The sequence below is a fragment of the Kogia breviceps genome, chromosome 3 (genome assembly GCF_026419965.1).
Source record: "Kogia breviceps isolate mKogBre1 chromosome 3, mKogBre1 haplotype 1, whole genome shotgun sequence".
In the NCBI taxonomy this organism is placed as follows: domain Eukaryota; kingdom Metazoa; phylum Chordata; class Mammalia; order Artiodactyla; family Physeteridae; genus Kogia; species Kogia breviceps.
This window is the reverse complement of record NC_081312.1, coordinates 145,822,092-145,844,270: the sequence shown is the minus strand read 5'-3', so window position 1 is coordinate 145,844,270 and position 22,179 is coordinate 145,822,092. Positions and strand designations below refer to the sequence as shown.

The following is a 22,179-nucleotide window of genomic DNA, read 5'->3' as shown; positions in this document are numbered from 1 at the left end:
CACCTGCGCTGAATCACACGGCAGCCAGGCCCTGCCACGCGGCTGTCACTTCCTACTGGCAGGCTCTCCCCACACCATCCACTCCCCTCAAATGGTGCACCTGGCACCTTGGTGAGGACCTCACTCCATGATCCCTGAGGGCTGGGTTCTCAGTCCCAACTGCCCATCAGCGTCCTTGGTGGGGATTAAAAACTATATACACATATAGATGCCTGGGTCCTACTTCACATTTAATGACTTCGAATTGGGGTGAGGGAGAGGTTAGAAAGGCAAGAGTGGTGGAGTTAGGCTCAGTTAACTTTACATGAGGGAGAGAATGTGGAACTCAGGAAACCGCACACCAGAGAGGTTCAACGACGTGTCTAACGCAGGGTTTCTCAGCCTCAGTCCTACTGACATGGTGGGCAGGACTGACCCTTTGCCATGAGGGGCTGTCCTGTGCATTGTGGGATGTTTAGAGGCGCCCCTGGTCTCTACCCACTAAATGCCAGCAATAGCTCCCCAGGAGTGACAAGCAGACATGTCTCTAGACATTGCCCAGTGCCCTCTGCGGGAGGAAGGAGTCGGAACCAGCCCAATTGAGAACGCTGGTGTAATATCACTTAGTTAACTACTGGCAGTGTTAGAAGCTAAAAACCAATCCACGAATTTCCTGCCTGTGTCGGTTCCTCCACGTTCCAGCAGGAGCTGTGGAACACAGGGATGAGTCACTCCCTGAGGAAACACCACAACCCACTTCATGGCCCTCTGTGCCTAAGCAGAGTGGGGGCAATGGAGAACTGACCTTGTCCCTGACGAAGGAAGCCCAGCCTGGAACAGCCAGCAGCTTGTTTGGCCACATTTGGTCTCCAGTATCTGACGGGAAGGACGACACCTTATCTTTTCAAGGGCTGCTAGACCTTTTTACTCATGCCTGGGGTTGCTCCCTTGCAGTGGTGAGATTCATTATGAAAATGATTCACACATTGCAGGAAACAAAGAAATCCTGACCACAACCATGGATTATATTTGAAAATTCTCAGGTGTATGTCTCATTCCTTCCCGTACTAGGGCTAGTACAGCAAGAACTTAAACAATACCTTACCATACGTTTTATTAGCTGATTGAGACCCTGTCTTTGTTGCAAATGATACAAATATACAGGAGACAAGTAACCAGGCATACTCAGATAAGGCTTGACCAGCTGCCCATGTGGTGGGATCAGAGCAAGATAGATGAGCAGCAGTTAGTAAGAACGAACAGATTTTTCAGTCTCTTGGCAACCAATTTTATTGTTACGCTTTGACCTGGCAGCTGGTAAGGCTTTATATGAATTAATCAAGAAAGCTATGAAAAAAACAGGATTACTGACTCTGAAATATGGTATTCTCGTGGCAGTCAGAGGAAGCATATTCATTTTCAAGACTGCTTTCTCAAATAAGTACAAATAACTTTAAAACAGTAAGAAAAGAACCCAGTGTTTTAAAAGGACACATCTCTAAATAGGAAGTCACATATACCTATCTACTGCATTGGTCCTTACCATGTAGCTTCCATATTTATTCTACCAAAATACAAAAGGATACAGAGTATCAAAGGAATAGGCCACACAAAGCAAGTGACTTACAGTGAGACAGTACTTGGTGGCTGTGGAATTATTCTCAGCAAGTCCTCCTAAATCAAAGCATCTAACAATGAACACTCAAAGGTGACAAAAATATTAACCAGACCTTAAAAGGAATAAAAACACATGGAAAGACAGGCTTTCTGGCTTTCTGGCATCACCACAGAAATACAACCAATGGTGGCTTTAAACAGTCCTGTGGTTCTCAGAGAAAAGACAAGGATATCCATGAGGATGGCTTTGCCTGCCACATAATGGATCTAGGGACTGGAAGGACAGCAGGATAATGGAGCGATCATGGGAGGGTGGCAAAAGAAGTGATTAAAGGGCTTCCCTGGTGGCGCAGTGGTTGAGAGTCCACCTGCCGATGCAGGGGACATGGGTTCGTGCCCTGGTCCAGGAAGATCCCACATGCTGCGGAGCGGTTTAGGCCCGTGAGCCATGGCCGCTGAGCCTGCACGTCCGGAGCCTGTGCTCCGCAACGAGAGAGGCCACAACAGTGAGAGGCCTGCGTACCGCAAAAAAAAAAAAAAAAAAAAAAAAAAAAGTGATTAAAGGTCAGCACGAAAACACAAGCAACTTACACATGATCTCTTAAGGGAAGACATTATGTAGCAGACCAACCACTGGACCCAGAGTTCCGGTGCTGGCTCTGCTACTAACTGTGTGATCTTAGAAAATGACTTAACATCTCTGGATAAAAATTTCCTTAACTACCAAACACTAGAGTAAGATAATCTTCTACTTCCTTCTAGTTCTAATACTCCTTTGAGTTTACAAGCCCTCTCCTTCCTCAAGATGGACACATGTGCAATCACCAAAGTGAGCCATAGCTCAGTCGTTCTTTGGACATTATCATGATCAATGCATTCCCTGTGCATAAACCTAGGTTTACCAAACCAGGGTTACCAGATTAGATTCAAGACACCAGTTGATTTTGCCTTTCATAAAAACAACTAACTTTTTAGCATAAGTACGTCCCAAATATTGCATGGGACATACTTATAGTAAAATATTAGTTGTTGGTCATCCAAAATGCAAATTTCTTTTTTTTTCCAATTTGCTAAATCTAGCACCCTACCTCTGACCCCACGTTAAAAGTTCAATTTCAAGACTCAAAAGTCTGATTTCATATTTGTGGGTGGTGCCAAGCATGGCTGAGGCACCAAATGGGAGGCCTTCTCATGGGTAACATACACAGAGGCAAAAAACAAAACAAAAACAGGCAAGGAAGAATAACTTTCAACATTTCTTTTGAGTACGTGAGGCATCAAGTTTTCTTTAACAGTAAGTGAAATATGAGTGTTAGTAGACCTCGATCATACAAGAAAAAGAATGTGGTGTACTGCACGAAAAGACAGGAGACCAAAACAAGCTTTATGCTCACAGCTCCACACCTCTCACCCTCTGGACATAAAGTTAATTACAAACCCTTTATCTCTTCCTCCAACTCACTGCTCATGTCTGCTCCCAAGATAATCAGCTTAAGGGAAACCAGACCATAAACTGGAACTTCCTGACCAAGAGGCAGAGGAATAAATATGATCCAAGCAAAACCTGCACATAGCATAAAAAGAGAAGGCAGTGAAAGGGAAAAATTCCTCTCTTCAGAAGGCAATCTTGTTCTAACAATGTCAAGACAATCTTGCTGCCTAGGGGCTCACATTTTTTTTTTTTTTATTGTGAGCCAGCTTTACTGAGGCATAGTTGACATATAAAATTGTAAGATATTTTAAGTGTATATCATGGTGATTTGATATACATATACATTGCGAGAGGGATTCTCCCACCCATCCAGTTAATTACGGACTCACACTTTAAATATGTGAGCCCTGTTTTGTTTTTCAGGTGGTATCAAGCCTATAATAATTCATTAGAGAGAAAAAATATATATATATATTCCATGTACGTAAAAATAATCCTTTTTCATATTTGTAGTGAAGATATAGACAGGGCACATTCCAAGATAAGTTTAAATAACAAAGGAAGGCTAGTTCAGCTTTCTTGGGGATTTTTTTCCGGTATGCGGGCCTCTCACTGTTGTGGCCTCTCCCTGTGCGGAGCACAGGCTCCGGACGCGCAGGCTCAGCCGCTCTGTGGCATGTGGGATCTTCCCGGACCGGGGCACGAACCCGCGTCCCCTGCATCGGCAGGCGGACTCTCAACCACTGCGCCACCAGGGAAGCCCCAAGTTCAGTTTTTAAAATAACCAGAAGATTGATGACTATGCTGTCTGGGCCAGTTAATTCAATTCTCACTGAGAGAGGTCCACAGGACCTCTCTCAACTGTTGCCAATATTGCTCTACCAGGAACAGCAGGATGAGGTGGTCTAAGACAAGATACTTATATCTACACACTAAGAAAAATTAAATATATGGACTAGAGGTTTCTAATGAGGAAAACAAATCCAAGTTTATTCATTAACTTATGGGTCCATTCAGCAAGAGTTTATTGAACACTTCTTTTTTTGTCTATGATAGCTTGCAGTATAGGACTCACAGAGGAGCTAAAGCCAATGCTCTGCCTCCAGGATATTACAATCTACTCATGGAAATAAGGCCATGTACACATAATCAGTTGACAGTCTAAAGTCGTTACATCATTAAAGGCCAAAATGAGTCTCAGAATTGGCAATTTCAGTTAGAAGTCAGAAAAAGATTAAATTCACTGTACTGCAAAATATTCATTAGGAAAGGAAATTCCATTTTCTCAAATTTCCAAGGGATTTCACTCTCTCCCTAGATCAGCACAAGAGACCAAATCACTGGAGAGAGACGCTGAATGCCCCCACCCAGTCTGCCCAGGCTACAGAGAAGAGGGCGCCCCACTGCCACAGTGGGAAGGACCCAAAATCCTCACCTTTCTGCTTGTTTGACCTTTCCCTTTCCAAGGAGGGTAAGTCCATTATCATGAGGAAAATAGGAGAATAGAAGAGGAGATATTTAGGAGTTGTGGTGTGGCTACGGACATTGCTTCTCGGATAAAGTGGGAAGAAGACTGAGAAAGAAATAGCAGAGTGATCCCCATTTCTCAACCTCTCATTCCCTTTTCATTCACTCAACATGAAATTTTAGGGCTTAATATGTGCCAGAAACCATTCTAGGTGCTATGCCCACCATAGTGAACAAGACAAATTCCTGACCTTCATGGAGCTTTGTATTCCACCAATGGGAGATAGATGTTGTGTACAACATCTGTGTGTGTGTGTGTGTGTGTGTGTGTGTGTGTGTGTGATGACAGTAAGTGCTATAAATACTCTAAAGAAAAATAAGGCAAGGGAAACGGGAAGAAAATGATGGGGAAGGGCAGGGGTGGGGGGTGAAGGATGCTATTTTAGATGGGATGGTACAAGAAGGCATCTCTAAAGAAATGACTTTTGATTTGAAAGAAATGAATGAGTAAGCTGTGCAGACATCTGAAGGAAGAACATTCCAGGCAGAGGAAACAGCAAATACAAAGGTCCTGAGGCGTGGCTGAATCAGAGTGTGAAAAGAGGGGAGTGATAGAAGATGAAGCCCCCCACACCATGTAAGGGGACTGCAGCCCACAGTAAGGACTTTGGTTTCCTTCTGAGATAAAAAGCCACTGGAGAGCTTCGAGCACCAGAGTGAGAGACATAATTGACTCTGGCTGCTGCATTGAGAACAGACTGTAGAGTGGTGAGGGTGGAAGCAGAGTGGCCCTGTAGGAGGCTTTTGAGTAATCCAGGCGACAGAAGTGAAAGGAACTTAGTGGAAGCAGTGGAAACTGTGGAAATTTCCTATCCTAGTATAGACTCAAAATAGAACCAATGAGATTTGCTGAGGGACTAGATGTGGAGTGTGAGAGAAAGAAAAGAATCAAGGGTGACCCTGGGGTGTTTAGCTTGAGCACCTGGAAGAGTGAAGTTGCCATTAACTGAGACAGGTGAGACTAAGCAAAAACGGGTTTGGAAGAGGAAAATCAAGAGTCTGGTTCCTAGAGACTGTTGCCCACTTCAAGACCCTTATATCTCTTTTAAAACCAAGGCAACAGAAATTGAGAAGCTGATCTTAAATTTCATATGGAAATTCAAGGAACCCAGAATAGCCAGAACAGTCTCAAAAAAGAAAAGCAAAGTGGGAGGACTCACACTTCCCGATCTCAAAACTTACCATGTACATAGCTAATAAAGAGGAGAGTATGATACTAGCATAAGGATAGACATACAGATCAGTGGGGTAGAACTGAGAGTCTAGAAATAAACCCTCACATTTACAGTCAATTTATTTTCAACACAGGCACCGACAGCATTCAAAGGGGAAAAAATAATCTTTTCAACAAATGGTGCTGGGAGAACTGGATGTCCGTATGCAAAAAAATTAAGTTAGACCCCTACCACACACCATATACAAAAATTAACCTAAAGTGAGTCAAAGATGGACATGTAAGAGCTAAAACTATACAACTCTTAGAAGAAAACATAGGCATAAATCTGCATGGCTTTGGATTTAGCAATGCTTTTTTAGATTTGACACCAAAAGCAGAGCAACAAAAGCAAAAATAAATTAATTGTACTTCATCAAAGTTAAAAATCAAGGCAGGCCATGGAAATTAAGGAAGGGAGGGAGTAAGGAAGAAAGAATAATGGAAAGGAAGAAAGTAGGAATGAAAACTAACATAAAATACAGAAAAGAATGATGGTCAGTCAAGTCTTTTCAGCACTACATTAACCTTTCTTCATTTGTTACCATCTGCAGAAATTCTGTTTTCCAGACTGTGTTTTCCCCCTAAAGCAAGTTTCTGAGAAGGTTAAAATAAATAAATAAATAAATGGAACAAGAACAGTGAAGCACCAACAAATTATATCACCAATAATTATAGAAAATTTATACAGCAGAACACTACTCCCCTTCCCAACATCTGAATGATAAGCTGACCCAAAAGTGATCATCCACCCAGTAGGAAAAAATAGCTGTTAGCCCACAGAGGTAAGAAAGAGGAACCCCTGGCAGGAGATTAGGAAGCCATGTGGCCCCCAGGAGCCGAAATGCTGGGAAGGTGAAGTCAAGGGCTCACAAGATTTTCTTCACTTCAGGCCTGACTTCGCTTAATCGGTGATCTATTGGGACAGAGACAAAAACTTTGGCAATAGTTACCAAAACGAGTCATCACATCAGCCCTACCACCAGTCAAGACCCGAGAGCCTGGCTGCCTAGTAGGTTTTCTGTCTGACTGGCAGGGAGAGAGAACCCTCTCCCACCCGGGCAGTTTGCCCGTCCAGACCTTCACCAGCAAAGATGTCAAGACGTTCAATCATTCAACCGACAACAAAGGGAGGGAGGAAAGAACGGCGGGGGGCTGGGGGGCAGAGGGGAGGCTTGCAGGAGGTCTGGTACCTTCCTCCTCTCCTGCCAGAGAAGTTTCCTTCCTACCACCCCGAGATGGGGAGCCTCGCCCCTGGATGCCGCCCGGAGGTGACCTCAGCCCCGTCCCAAACTGGGACTCCACCTAATCAGCACCTCGCCCAAGCTGACCCCCACCCCCGTCATTGTCATCGTGGGGTCTGTGCTTGAGGGCCTGGGAGAAGCAAAGCAGCTTTTCTGGTGGGTTCAGCCGCCCACAAGGGAGGAAAGGAGCTGCAGCTCCACCCCTCGCCCCAGGGCCAGACCCTGAGCTCGCCCGCTCCGTCGCTCAGCCCCGCGGGGTGACTGCAGCCTCCCGGAGCCCCGGGCCTGAGCGCGCCTCCCCCGCCCGCGCCCGCCGCCTCACCTGCTCCGCCCGCGGTCCCCACGCCGCTCCTTCTGCGCGCGCCGCGTCCACCCGCTGACGGCCTTTTTTGGGTCCTCGGCGGGTATTTTCCGTCGGGCCCCACATCACTTCCCGTAAAGGAGAGCGAGGTGGGGGCGGGACCTCCTCTCCACCCTCCACCTCCTGCTTCCTCCTGTCACCTCGGCGAGCACCCCCGCCCAACTCTGCGAGAGCGCTTTGCGGGCGCCCTCCCCGGGCGCCGCCCCCAGCCCCGCCGCCCCTGCCACGCAAAGGCCCCATTCGCCTCTTTTTAGTCCAAGTTGGGTCTCCACTGCCGCTTCCCGGAAGGCGCGAAACCTTAGAGGGTTGTTTTCCTTCTGAGACACAGTGGTGACACTTACAAACTGCCACGGGATCGGGCACTGCAAGGTATAGTTTGGTGCCTCTCGCCAAATCTGCTCCCCTAAAAGCCATTTTCTAAAGGTGTTTTCCAAGGCATCAGGTCGGTGTGTCCACCTTGTAGCCAGAGGTGCTGAGTGACTGCAAAGTCAGCCCTGCCCGCGGTTCCTGAGGCCCGGGGGCGCTCCAGCTCACAGTGCCCCCTTGATCCGGCTCTCCAGGGACCGGATCCGCGCTGGGCATCCGGCTCTGCCACTGTCCGTCCCGTCCCGCCAGCTCCTCACTCGGGGGCCTGGACATGGCCTTCCTGGAGTGAGAGAAAGCTCTAGGATTCTTTTTTTTTTTTTTTTTTTTTTTTGTTTTTAAGGGGAGCTCTAGGATTCTTGAAAATGACCGGGGGAAGGAGGGGCGGGGGGAGAGTAGTAGAATTCTGGCAGGAAAAAAAAAAAATATTTCTGGAAGGAAATGACAAACGGGGTCTCTACTCGTACAGTCTAGTTCAGATTATAAAATCGCTCTCAGTTAAATTTCCGAGTATTAGAGCAATTCGTTTAAAAAAAAAAAAAAAGCAAAAAAAAGCAAAGTACACTACTTGAAAGACTAGCTCCTGTAAGGAGAAATCTGCGAGCCTCTGCTGCCCCCCAGCGGCTTCCTTCTCTCAGTGCCGACGGTTTTGCGCGGTTTGCTCGGACCTGTGGCTGTGAGGCAGGTTGGGGACACCAGGTTCCCACTGAGAGGCAGCCGAATTCTCCTCCAGTGGCCTGGGGGTCTGAACAGTGGCTTTTGGGCCTGCCCCGTGGGCTTTCAGGCAAAGCACTTCTGAACCAAATAATTCTACTTCTAAGCAAAAGAAAATCAATGGAAGCCCTAGTCTACTGTCTCTTACTAACTGTTCTATCTCACTGATTCTTCTTGCACCACAAATTCCAGCTATCTCAGGGTAACCTGCCCAACTCCATCATTCTTTCAGTCTATAACTACTCACAGTTTGCACTACAGTACAATTAGCTTCTCAGATTCACATATAGGATGAACCATATGAAATTGCCAAATATTGAATATACATTCAATTTAATAGTTCCAAATATAACACAGTGATCTCAAAGTTAGGGATAACAGATTTCACCATAGGGCGATGCTTTCAAGGGATGCTTCCCAGGGAAGAGAAAGGCCATCAAACTGTTGTTGATGGAGGTTAGGACAGGAAAAGTAGCCCGATGTTCATGTGTAGAGGAAGTCTTGGCAGTCACTGATCAGCTAAGATCTGGGGGGCCAACAATGCAGCAACCGCTAATGGCTCATATAAGAAGAGCTCCCCCTTCAGCCCTCCCCACTCCTGCCGACAGGCAGGGCTGTCATCGGGAGTTTACCAGGCAGGAAATCAGAAAATAGTGATGCTGTGACCCATTCGTTGTCACCCATTCATTCATTTCATTCAGTGAGTCAAGCACTGTGTTAGGTACTGGAGAGGCAATAGTGAAGATGTAAATTGGTCCCTGCCCTCAGGGATCCTGCCCTCAGAGAAACCAAGTTAACTCCAGTGCAGTGAGATACGATCCTTGATAAGGGAAGTTAAAGAGTGTAACTGGAACACAGGTAAGTGACACCAAGTCAAGACTTCCCAGAGATAGTGATGTATAGATTCAGAAGGATGAATAAGAGGGGAAAGTGAGAGAGGAGAGAATTTTAGGAAAGAGAGCAGAGGAATGGTCTGGAGGCAAAAAGAGAGAATGAGATATTGGAGCAACTGAAAGAAGTTAGGAAAAAACTGAGTGGAAGGAAGCAATCAAAGAAACTGCAGAAATGAGCAGAGGTTGGAATATGAAGAACCCTGGAATGCTTATAATAATATTAGCTAACATTTATTGACCATTTACTCTGAATCAGCCAATATGCTAAGAACTTTACATATATCACCTCATTTACGTCTCACAATTGCCCTATAAAATAAGCACTATTCTTGTCCCCATATTACAGATGAGGAAACTGAGCCTTTAAGGGATTAAGCAACCTAAGTCCATATAGCTAATAAGTGGCAAAGCCAGGACCAGAACTTAGAACCCATTTTCTTACTGGCTATAAGGCGAAGAATGGGCTGGGGAGGCCAGTTAGCATGCTGAAGCCCAAGTGAGGGATAATAGTGATCTGGTTTAAGGCAGTGGCCCTGAGGATGAAGATGAATGGACAGATTTGAGATACTTAAGAGAGTGAATCAAGAAGACTTTGTTAGGGACTTCCCTGGTGGCGCAGTGGTTAAGAATCCACCTGCCAACGCAGGGGACACAGATTCAATCCCTGGTCCGGGAAGATACCACATGCCACAGAGCAACTAAGTCCATGCGCCACAACTACTGAAGCCCGCGTGCCTAGACCCCGTGCTCTGCTGCGAGAGAAGCCCATGCACCGCAACAAAGAGTAGCCCCCTGCTCGCTGCAACTAAAAGTTAATTCGTTATTTTTTTTTTTTTAAAAAAAAGAGGAAGTCTTTGTTGTACGGGGTGAAGAAGAGGGAGGAATCCATGGAGATGCCCAGATTTCTGGTTTGGGCAACTAGGAACCCCTGAGCAAAAGAAAGAAAGCAACAGGGAAGGAGAGTGAAATAGGCAATAATAAATAAGTTTAGGACATTTCAACTCTGACATACCAGCACCAGCAGAACATCCAAGTGAAACTGTTTAGTATGTAGTTGAATAAGTTGGTCTGAAGCACAGAAGACGTGAACTGGAGCTATTCCAAGGGGACTCAAAGACGTGAGAGGCAATGAGCTAGTCTAGAAAATGTGCTGAGAGGCCAAAGAGGGGGCTTGGTGCAGAACCCAGAGGATCACTCAGTATTTAAGGCATGGGCAGAGGAAATCCAAAAAGGAATTTGAGAAAAGTGTGTCCAGAGGAAAACAAAGAGAGAAAGTTATTACAGAAACTAAGTATATTAAACCCATCTTGTGCACCAGTTCAAAATCCTCCCCACACCACTTCTTACTCCAGCCACAGAACTGGTCACAGTATACCTCTTGCTTCCAGCTCTGGAGCTTCTCTGACACTGCAGGCTGCTGCTTGAAACATGCAGAGTCCCAGCTCCAGTCACATTAATAGGATTGAAATGGGAGGTATCAGTATAAACTTATGATTCTTAATATGGAGAAATAGAGTTATGTATAGATATGTATTAAGTATATACTTTCCAACTCCATCTGCTAAGAGGTCCTAGAAGCAAGTATATCATAGGAGCTATGAACACACTTAGCACTCAGATCTTGATTTCTAAATACTCTTTTCCAATAAAAGGGACCAAAGGCATGATCTTTTATATATAAAATCCTAAAGAATCTACTAAAAAACTATTAGCGCTAATAAATGAAATATGCAAATATGCAGAGTGCAAGATCAATACACAAAAATCAGTTGTATTTCTATACACTGGGAATGAACAATCAAAAAAGGAACTTAAAAAAAAAATCCCGTTTATAATAGCAACAAAAAGAATAAAATACTTAGGAGATGCGGGATTTATACACTAAAAACTACAAAACACTACTGCAAGAAATTAAAGAAGACTTAAATAAATGAAAAGATATACCATGTTGTTGGATTGGAAGACATAATATTGTAAAGATGTCAATGCTCCCCAAAGCAATCTGTAGATTCAATGCAATCCCTATCGAATTCAACACTATTTTTGCAGAAAAGGAAAAGCTGATGCTAAAATTCACATGAAATTGCAAAGGACTCCAAATAGCCCCCAAAAAATCCTTAAAAAGAATAAAGTTAATTCACACTTCCGGATTTCAAAACAATACAAAACTGCAGTAATCAAAACAGTGTGGTATTGGCATAGAGACAGAGATATAGATAAGTGGAATGGACTTGAGGGTCCAGAAATGAGCCCATAAATCTATAGCCAATTGATTTTCAAAAAGAGTACCAAGACCATTTGATGGGGAAAGAACAGTCTCTTCAACAAATGGTGCTGGGAGAATAGATATTCACATGTAAAAGAGTGAAGTTGGACCCTTTCCTCACACCATATATAAAAATTAACTTAAAACAGATCAAAGGCCTAAATCATAAGAAATAAAACTCATAGAAGAAAACATAGGCAGAAATCTTCTTGACCTTGGATCTGGCAATGGTTTCTTACATGTGATAGCATAAGCAAAAGCAACAAAAGAAAACTGTATTAGACTTAATCAAAATTTAAAATTTGTTCACATCAAAGGATACTCTCAAGAGAGTGAAAACACAATCCACAGAATGGGAGAAAATATTTGCAAACCATATATCTGATAAGAATATGTATCAGAATATATAAAGAGTTCTTACAACTCAACCACAAAAAGACAATCCAATTAAAAAGCAGGCAAAGGACTAAAATAGACATCTCTCCAAAGAGGATATAAAAGTGGCCAACAACCACATGAAAAGATGTTCAATGGCATTAGTCATTAGGGAAACACAAATCAAAACCATAATGAGATACCACTTCATACCCACTAGGTAGGCCATAACTTTTTTTAAAAAAAGAAAAGACAAATAACAAGTGTTAGCGAGATACAGAGAAACTGGAACCTTTATACATTGCTGGAGGGAATGTAAAATGATATAGTCACTTTGGGAAACAGTTTAGCAGTTCTTCAAAAAGTTAAACAGAGAATCACCATATGTCCCAACAAGTTTATTCCTAGAAATATGCCAAAAGACTTGAAAACAGGTATTCAAACAAATACTTGTACACAAATGTTCATAGCAGCACTACTCCAAAAGGTTCAAAAAGGTGGAAACAATCTAAACATCAATGGATGAATGGATAAAGAAATTGTGGTATATCCATACAATGGAATATTACTTGGCCACAAAAAGGAGTGAGGCACTAATACATGTTACAACATGAATGAAAATTGAAAGTATACTAAGTAAAAGAAGCTAGTCACAGAAGGTCACATACTGTATGATTCTGTTTATATGAAACATCCAGAAAAGGTAAATCCATAGAGACAGAAAGCAGACTGTTTGCCAGGGTTGCGGGGAAGAGGAATAGAGAATGACTGTTTACTGCACATCATCCTTTTGGGGTGATGAAAATGTCCTGGAACTCGACAGAAGTGATAGTTTCACAACATTGTGAATGTACTAAATGCCACAGAATTGTATGCTTTAAAATGTGTTATGTGAATTTTGTTTCAATTTTTTAAAAAGAACCAAACTCCTAGAGTCAAAGCTTTGTCTAAGAAAAGGATGAGCCAGAAAGTAAAGAAGTGCTCAGAGAATGACAAGGACATATAAAAAAGACACGGGACCCATCTGGGGGAGGATTATTCCTCAGCTAAGAGCTTGATTATTTTAACTGGGACTGTCAATATATTTTTGTTTATAAGCTACATTAACAAAACTTACCTTTCAAAAATGTCCACTGTGAATGTCAAAGTATATTCTTGAGTATTTTATACCTAGTTGTAAACTTTTTAAAGAAGTCTTATTTTACACTTGTTAAACTACAAAATTAATTTTCAGAAAATGCTTAAACATTACATTTCATATTTGAAATAAACATTTATTTAAAAGAAAAAGAATATAGGAGCTAGCTTGAAAGGACTCCAACCAGCCAAATCTGGGACAATTTGAACATGTAGTGATTGTCAGGGTTGTCTTCATGGGCATGCCACTAGAACATCACACAGGGCCCTGCACTCAGAATTTTAATGCTCTGCTGTCACTGTCTTAAAATTCTTAATAATTTTACCTTTGAATTTGTGTTTTATAAGTGAAATCTGATGGCACAATGGAGGATTCTGGAGGCTTGAAGCCTCTGCAAACACATGGCTCTGACTCCTGCCACTTCCCACTCCTCACCCCCAGTCCCCTGGGCCCTACCCAGCCTTGCATTCACTACCTTACTCCAGGGCAGTGACTAAGTCACCTTGGCTGGGGGAGGCCCACATTCCGCCATCACCTTCCACCTGACCAGGAGCCTGGGTGTGACAGCAGAAGGGATCAGGGTTGAGCCCATGCCCCATGGCACCACGGGGCGGCCAAGAAGGCAGGTATCACTGCCGTAGTCTGGTAGCACCACAGTACATTCTATGTGCCACTCAGCAGTGGGCTCCTGCCACCACCACCCAGGAATCAAGAGTACCCCAGCATGGAGGCGGCAATCCCTGGGGGGTGCACATTCACCATGGGTTGGAGTGGTGGGGCCATGAGAAGAGCAGATTGACTTTCTCATCCTCACCCAGGGCTGTGCATCTTCATTCTGCACTAAGCCCCACAAATCATGTGGCTAGCACTGGTGACAGTAATAGACTGTAACTCACTGAACAAAATCGGAATCTGTGAATCATACTGACAGATCATTTCTGCAGTATTGCTACCAAAAAGGTCTAACCTGAATCTGTTTAATCATGAGGAAGCATTAAACAAACCCAAATTAGGGGAAATTTTACAAAACAGACCAGTACTCTTTAAAAATTTCAAGATCATGAAAGGCAATGACTAAGGAATGAGAATAAATGAAATAAAAGGATCATGACAGCAAAACTCGTATGTAATCCTGAATTAGTTCTCAGACCAGAAAAAAAATTTTGTCTTGCTCTAAAGGACATTACTGGGACTTGGTAGAATTTGGATGAAATCTGAGATGAGATAATAATATCCTATCAATGTTAACTTCCTGATTTTGATTATTATACTATAATTATAAATGAGAAGATCCTTGTTTTTAGGAATTGCACACTGAAATATTCAGGGGTAAAAGGGAATCACATGGGCAACTTATTGTTCTCAAAGGGTTTAGAAAAACAATAATGTGTGTGTGTGCACAGACATACACACACATATATAGAGATTAAAGCAACTGTGGTTAAATATTAACATTTGTGGAATCTGGATAACAGGTATATGAAAATTCTTTGTACTATTTTTGCACTTTTTCATTAAGTCTGAAATTATTTCAAAATAATATCTAAAAAACTTTTAGAATTCTCTCCAGGAAATCCCATAGGATCAAGTTTAGTGGCCCCCTTGAAAATCTACCATTGTCTAGGCTTTCCCCCTTTAATGCTCTTATTCTCCCTATCTTGCCCTCTTGACCTTGGAGTTAGAATGGATTTGTGATGAGACTGCAGAACCACCACCTGATTATGTTACCTGGGAAGGCCCTGATGATACTCCTTTCACTGAGGCACTGGTGAGGAGGCCACTGACATCTCTGAAAAGCACAATGGTGGATGTCCTTTATGAGCTGAGACTGACAGAAGATGCTGCTGCAACAGGACTCCTGAGTATCAATTAGAAACAAAAGAATGCCCAAATGGCAAAGAACAGATGGCAGGCCATAAGTACTATGGGAAGTAAGTACAGGCCGTAAGTACATAATGGGAAGCCAGGCTGGGGTGCAACCAGGGTGTCTTGACCCACAGAGATCTGTGATGGTGGCTTATAGGTCATGGTGTTCTGAAGGAAAAGATAGATGAGGAGTTTTTATTTTGAGGAGAAGAAGGGTTGTTTCTTTTTTTTTTTTTTTTTTTTTTTTTGCGGTACGCGGGCCTCTCACTGTTGTGGCCTCTCCCATTGCAGAGCACAGGCTCCGGACGCACAGGCTCAGCGGCCATGCCTCACGGGCCCAGCCGCTCTCCAGCATGTGGGATCTTCCCGGACCGGGGCACAAACCCGTGTCCCCTGCATTGGCAGGCGGACTCTCAACCACTGCGCCACCACGGAAGCCCAGGTGTGTTTCTTGACTCAAATATTTTTTTAAAGAAAATCAAGAACTAGTGAGCATAAGGCGGTCAGTCTCCACAATGGCAATCATGGTCTTTCACCAGTTTCCTGATTTAAGTCATTTCACAGACTTACAGCCAATGACTGAAGAAGCTGTATTCACCTGAGGAAGGTGAATACCACAAGAATTATACCAATGCCACAAGAATTATATCATAAACTTTCCTCTGCTCCTACCAAGAGACCAAGGCCTTCAACCAGGATAAATGTGCATTGGGGAAAGAGGAATTCAGACTTTGATGACTGCAAGATCTGAGCTGAAACTGGTAAAAGGAGGCTTTAAATGCTACCGCAGTCCCTCCGTTTACAGTGGGGGCTTGTGGGGGTGATAAGATAAATGCAGGTTTGGCCCAAATTTGTTTTACAGGACCCACTCTGTCATTCCATAGGATATATACATATACTCAGTAGCTGGCAGAAACCTCACACTAACCTTAATGGAAGAGCCCCTGCCTTAGTCTGCTCAGACTGCTATTAAAAAATACACCATTAAATGCGTGGTTTAAAAAACAGGTATTTTTTTTCTCACAGTTCTGAAGGCTATGGTGTCCAAGATCAAGGTGCTGGCAGATTCAGTGTATGATGAGGCCTTCTTCCTGATTTGCAGACGGCCACCTTCTTGCTGTATCCTCACATGGGCAAGAGAGAGAGAGAGCGCATCTCTCTTGTATCTTTTCTTATAAGGGAACTAATCCCATTGATAACGGCTCCACCCTCATGACCTAATTACCACCCAAAGGCCCTCCCTCCAAATATCCTCACATTGGGGATCAGGGCTTCAACATATGAATGGGGAAAAGCATTCAGTCCATACCACATCGTTATTGTAGAAAGGACCAACTGAAAGCCCCTAAATCTGCTTTCCCTGGCTCCAATGGTAAATTAGAAGCAATTCATACAAAAAATTGCAGACGTTAATGCTACCTTCAAAGATATGGAGTAGGGCTTCCCTGGTGGCGCAGTGGTTGAGAGTCCGCCTGCCGATGCAGGGGACGTGGGTTCGTGACCCGGTCCGGAAGGATCCCACATGGTGCAGAGCGGCTGGGCCCATGGGCCATGGCCGCTGGGCCTGCGCATCCAGAGCCTGTGCTCCGCAGCGGGAGAGGCCACAATGGTGAGAGACCTGCGTACCACAAAAAAAAAAAAAAAAAAAAAAAAAGATATGAAGTATATGGGGGTGGGTTCTCTCTATATCACCATCCAATTCAACTCTCTGTGCCCTGCAGAAACTAAACAGAAAAAGTTCTAGGGATGGATGGTGATGGTGGTCACACAACAATGTGAATATATTTCATGCCACTGAAATGTACACTTAAAAATGGTAAAAACAGTAAATTTTATGTTATGTATATTCTACACCACACACACATACTAGGTGGATTATGGCAGGAAAAAATGGACTACCTCAACTGCAGCTGCTATTCTGGATGCAGTGTTCTTTTTTTCTCTGACAGTTTTGTTGAGATATAATCCCACACAATAAAGCTTTAAAGTGTACAATTCAGTGGTTTTTAATATATTCACAAAGCTGTCACTGATCACCACTATCTAGTTCCAAAATATTTTCATCATCCTAAAAAGTAACCCTATATCCATTAGCAGTCACTCCCTATCCCTCCTTCCCCTTAGTCCCTGGGAACTACTAATACACTTTGTTTCTACACGTTTGCCTATTCTGGACATGTCATATAGAATCATACAATATATGGCCTCTTATGCTCAGCTTCTTTCATGTTTTCAAAGTTTATTCATGTTGTAGCACATATCGGCATTTCATTCCTTGTTATAGCTGAGTAATATTCCATAGTGTGGATATACAAAATGTTTATCCATTCACTGGCTGAGACATTTGGGTTATTTTCACTTTTTGGCTATTATAATAATGATTCTATGAGCATTCGTTTACAAATTTTTGTGTAGACATATGTTTTCACTACTATGGGACATAAGTCTAAAAGCAAAATTGCTGGGTCATATGGTATCACTGTTTATCTTGTGGACCTTCCAAACGGTTTCACAGCAGCTGTACTGTTTTATATCCTCACCAGCAATATACGAGGGTTTCAACTTCTCTACACCCCTGTCAACACTCATTACTTCCCCTTTTTGACTGTAGTCATCCTAGTGTACGTGAAGCGGCATCTCACTGTGGCTTTGACTTGAATGGTTGCAGTACCTTTACTGGAAAAAACAAAAAACAACTCATTCTCTGGCACTTAGTATGTGACTACCAAACTGACAAACACATCCTTCTCAAAAGGAGGATCAAAAGCAGTTCAATTTCACATGATGTTAAATAGGATTATCATTCCTTGGATAACAGGATTATATATTCTTGCCTATGGTCACAGGCAGGAATACACTTGACTGTGTATCCTGTGGGAAGAGTCTTTGTCCCTGGCCTCACCTTTGGGCAGGACCTTGTGACATGCTCTAAACCAGCAGACTCTGAGGAGACATTTACAATTCATGCTTCCTTTCAGTCTCTCTCTCTCTTAATCCTAAACTCTGTCATATCCCAGACAGGGGCTACTCCTTGAGCCTGGGGCCCACAATGAGAAGACACACAGAACAGAACTCCAGTCTACCGACAGACAAGCCAAGCCTGTCACACAGCAGATACTTGGTATGTGTTTTAAATCTACATATATTTTTCAGTGTGCATAGAACAAAAACAGCCTCAAAAGCTCAAACTATTAAAGGTGCTAATTAAATCAATGTATACTGAAAAACAGTAATTTTCACTTTGTTCATTCTGTATTGTTTGGGTTTTTTTAATGAGGTGAACATGTACTACTCTAATTTTTTATTCACTTTTTGTTTTAATTACCTATGCTGGTCTCAACATAGTTTAGATTAAGTTACAATGAATTTACTTTTCAAAAAAATCAGTAATAAGAAATGAGTTGATTTAAAGCATTTTGTACATGTGATTACATTTAAGCTTTCATTGTTAAAGAAATATCAGTTCTTAGTGATTTCCAAAAAACCGTTTAACTATGTGAATAGCTTCATAATAAATTAACTCCTCCCTGACCACCATTATAATGCAAATTTGCTTAGTGGGTTAAGTAAACAGAACTGTGGCATGTTTGCCACCCTATGTGACACCACCTACCTTCTCAAAAACCTCCATTTGATCTGAGCCATCCCAATTCTCAATTTACTCCATTCTGCCTGGGATGAGAAAGGGCTGGGATTGAAAGACTTCTAAAGTATATTAAAGCAGGCTAATTGTAGGCTAACTGAGGGGCATCCTGCCTGAAGTTAACTTGGTTAATTTCATCTACAAACACAACTGTAAACAACATTCCCAGCTAGTTTATACAGTCTAGACTGCCAATGTATAGGCTGCATTCCCAGAAAAAAGAAGCTTCAACTAGGAAATAAAATATTCCTTAAGACATTCATTTTTGCTTAAAAGGAAAGTACTAATCTGTCCTGGCGAAAAGACATAAAATGGCAAATAAAAATACAGGAAACATTAAAATTGACAGTGCTATTTTTAAAACTAATTTTAAATCATTATCTATGATTTATTTACAATTAAAATCTTTTTTTTTTTTTTTTTTTCGGTACGCGGGCCTCTCCCACTGCGGAGCACAGGCTCCCGACCGACGCGCAGGCTCAGCGGCCATGGCTCACAGGCCCAGCCGCTCCGCCGCATGTGGGATCTTCCCTGACCGGGGCACGAAACCGTGTCCCCTGAATCAGCAGGTGGACTCTCAAGCACTGCGCCACCAGGGAAGCCCTGATAACTTTTTACTACATTATTTACAGTCAATGTATAATTTCAATGGAACTTTAAGCAATTACAGTTTGACTCCATGTAGTATTAAGTTTTCTTCTCTTCTGAGTCTTGTACCAATTTCAACTTTTCTTTTAATTCCTTCTGATCTCTGGAATACTGTTCAAATATTGGTTGATAAATATATATTCCTCCAGCAATTCCAAGGATGCTAGCAAAAAGCAGCTGTGGAAAAGTCAATCTTCCAAACATTTTTTCAACAAACACCGCACAGTGCAAGGGTGGTTTCCAGGATATCTCTTCAGATCTGTATACAAAGAAAATAGGAAGCAAAGCAGTAACTTAGCACAATATCCCTTATAAAGACTTCATGTCACAACTTTGCTCCTGCGTGAACAGTATTTTTGTCTTAATATGTAAATATGCTTATTGATGTAACTAAAATAGGAATCCAGATACATAGTGAACATGAGAAATGACGGTTAGGGGATGGGGTAAGATAAAGCTAAATCCTATTATAGAATGTTTTCAGTGGTTTTAAGATAAAGCTAAATCCTATTATAGAATTTTTTTTTTTTTTGGACAGCAGGAAACACTTTATTCCCAGGCTTTCAGCAGCCCTGTGGCCACTGGCTAAGAATCCCCAGTGTGGGAAGGGCCAGTTCCCATAGTCTGGCCCAGGGTGGTAGGGGCTGGTGGTCTGGGTTTGTCCCAGGGACACAGGCATGGCGGAGAAGGGGGTTACTCTTTCCAGAAAATTAGGCACTTGTTGTTGGCTGGTATGTCCACCATCCTCTCCAGGAGCAGCCCACTGGGCTGGCCCAGGTCCTCCAGAAGGGCTGTATCCCGCAGCTCCCACTCTGGGTTCCTGCATCTGACAGTCAGGTCAAAGTCCATGTTACTCTGGGGAGAAATCTTCCTGTTGATGCTACAGGGCCCATAGGTGATGAGGAGCGCCTTACGTTTGAGCAGGTGTCCCGCTGCTCTGAAGAACCCCTCGGTGCAGCTCAGGGGGCTGATGTGGCTCATGTTGATGCAGAGCAGCAGATCCAGAGATTGTGGCAGGATCCCGCCCCACTGCTCCCAATCCCACCTCACGTCCAGGTACAGCGGGGCCTTCACATTGGATAGTCCCTGGGCCTAAGTGGTGGCCAGGATGCTGTCCAGGCAGCTCTGATCCACGTGGTTCGGCTGCCACTCGGCGTGGGGGAAGGCCCGCCCGAAGTGGGCTGTGTGCTGGCCAGAGCCGGAGGCCAGCTCGATCATACGGCCACCGCGCGCACAGCCGCAGCACGCGCAGGATGGGTTCCTTGTTCTGTTCTGTGGCCACCGCCACCAGCGTCTTTCTAGTCCTGCGCGGCGTGGTCCATTGGCAGTGGTAGTCCAGCGCCGCTGGGCCCGTCGGGAGTGGTGGTGCGGTACCGCGGGGCCCGTCGGGAGTCTTCAGTGGTTTTAAATGGATGATTTTTTTAATGGCAATAGTGTGAGAGAGGGGAGAAGCATACTCTTTATGCCTTTAAAGGCATACCAAAACTACTGAAAGAAACAGCCCCCGCAAAAAGTTGAAAGTGATTGCCAATCCCATCTGGAAGTAGGAGAAAGAGATTTCTTACTTTTCATTATTAGCCTTTCTTTACTATTTTATGGTTTTTGGCAATATGTATGATTAAAAACAATTTTAAAAAACAAGCTAAAAGATTTTTCTAGTTCCTTTTGATGCTGTAGTAGGTACATATTGACATCACCTCTAAGTCATTTGCCATCTATTTTTTTTTTTTTTTTTTTTTTTTTTTTTTTTTTTTTTTTTTTTTTTTTTGTGGTATGCGGGCCTCTCACCGCTGTGGCCTCTCCCGCTGCGGAGCAGAGGCTCCGGACGCGCAGGCCCAGCGGCCATGGCCCACGGGCCCAGCCGCCCCGCGGCATGCGGGATCCTCCCGGACCGGGGCACGAACCCGTGCCCCCCGCATCGGCAGGCGGACTCTCAACCACTGCGCCACCAGGGAAGCCCTGCCATCTATTTTTGACAAAAATATAACGGGGATTTGGCTGGTTTTACTTTTAACAACTGAGGAGTTAAGGCTCTAGAACTTCTCAGAAAATTATACTCCTTGCTATAGTCTATAGTCTGTGAGAAGTCCTACAGTTGCAGGAGACCCTAAGCAGATGTCTATGAACGAGGAAAGCAGAGTGAAGAATTTACACGTTTTCTTTATTACAACAATATTTCACAGCCAGGTCACAAAAATCAATAGGAGCTTAATAATTAGTAGCTTGCTCTTAATATATTGCTAAAATTGTCATTTAAACTAATCCGAGGCGGGGCTGGGGGGGGGGGAGCCTGTTTTCTCTTGGACTCTACAGCTAACTGGATAAATGACAACTTCACCAAGCTTGGTTTGGTTTAATGACCGCTAGGTATAAGAAAAGGAAACATCTGCAAGTCAGCTCCTTGGAAAACAGACAATTAAACCACACAAACACGGGAAGGTTCCCCTTCTGCCACTAGCTCGCTAAGTAACCCTAACCAAGTCCTTTAACGTTTGGGGGCCTCATTTCCCACAGACTAAATTACCCCTACCCTGACTACGTCGTTCAACAAACACTTATTGTGAGATCACCCAAAGAGTGCAATGTTACACCAACACTTCCGTTTGTAATGATCATTACTATTATCATTACCATTCAGAGACCTTTGACAGTTCTGCTCTGGCTCCGCGCCGCCTACCGCTTGCCCCCGCAGAGGTGAGATCCGGCTCCTTTCAGCAGTTTCCGGACCGCCAGCCGCAGAGACCACGAAGCCAAAGGAGGGCAACAATCCCTCGAGAAAGAAACGTAGACTGGAAAGCAGGGACGAGACCGTGGCGAAGCGCAGAAGCGTTGCCTGAATGTGCAGCACTGCGCCACAGGGACGCGCAGCAGGGACCAGCCGCGGGCGTGGGCGTAAGCAA

The 22,179-nt window shown here is 43.7% G+C and overlaps 2 protein-coding genes and 1 pseudogene across 7 annotated transcripts in view; all 3 read right to left on the bottom strand.

Annotated features, from left to right (window-relative positions):
• RAB27A (RAB27A, member RAS oncogene family) overlaps positions 1–7,635 on the bottom strand; it is a 73,821-nt gene extending 66,186 nt beyond the window's left edge. Inside the window, exon 1 of one of the 2 annotated variants that reach the window (XM_059056312.2) lies at positions 7,335–7,635. The gene's annotated coding sequence lies outside the window, so the exon portion shown is untranslated. The remainder of the gene's footprint in view (positions 1–7,334) is intronic. The other variant, XM_067029823.1, reaches the window with a different exon arrangement.
• Positions 7,636–16,407: 8,772 nt separating this feature from the next.
• PIGBOS1 (PIGB opposite strand 1) lies at positions 16,408–22,161 on the bottom strand. Of its 5 annotated transcripts, none has more exons than XM_067029827.1 (3): positions 21,922–22,161; positions 19,300–19,538; positions 16,408–16,606 (listed from the first exon to the last, which is right to left on the bottom strand). In XM_067029827.1, exon 2 carries the CDS (start codon positions 19,481–19,483, stop codon positions 19,319–19,321), a length of 165 nt encoding a protein of 54 aa, XP_066885928.1. In that variant the 5' UTR covers positions 19,484–19,538; positions 21,922–22,161; the 3' UTR covers positions 16,408–16,606; positions 19,300–19,318. The 5 variants fall into 5 exon arrangements, with proteins under 5 accessions (XP_066885928.1, XP_066885927.1, XP_066885926.1 ...); XM_067029826.1 differs by having other exon boundaries at positions 16,591–16,606; positions 21,911–22,001; XM_067029825.1 differs by lacking the exon at positions 16,408–16,606 and adding an exon at positions 17,589–17,664 and having other exon boundaries at positions 21,911–22,001.
• Positions 19,897–20,965, bottom strand: LOC131752896 (methyltransferase-like 26 pseudogene; annotated as a pseudogene).
• Positions 22,162–22,179: the final 18 nt, after the last annotated feature.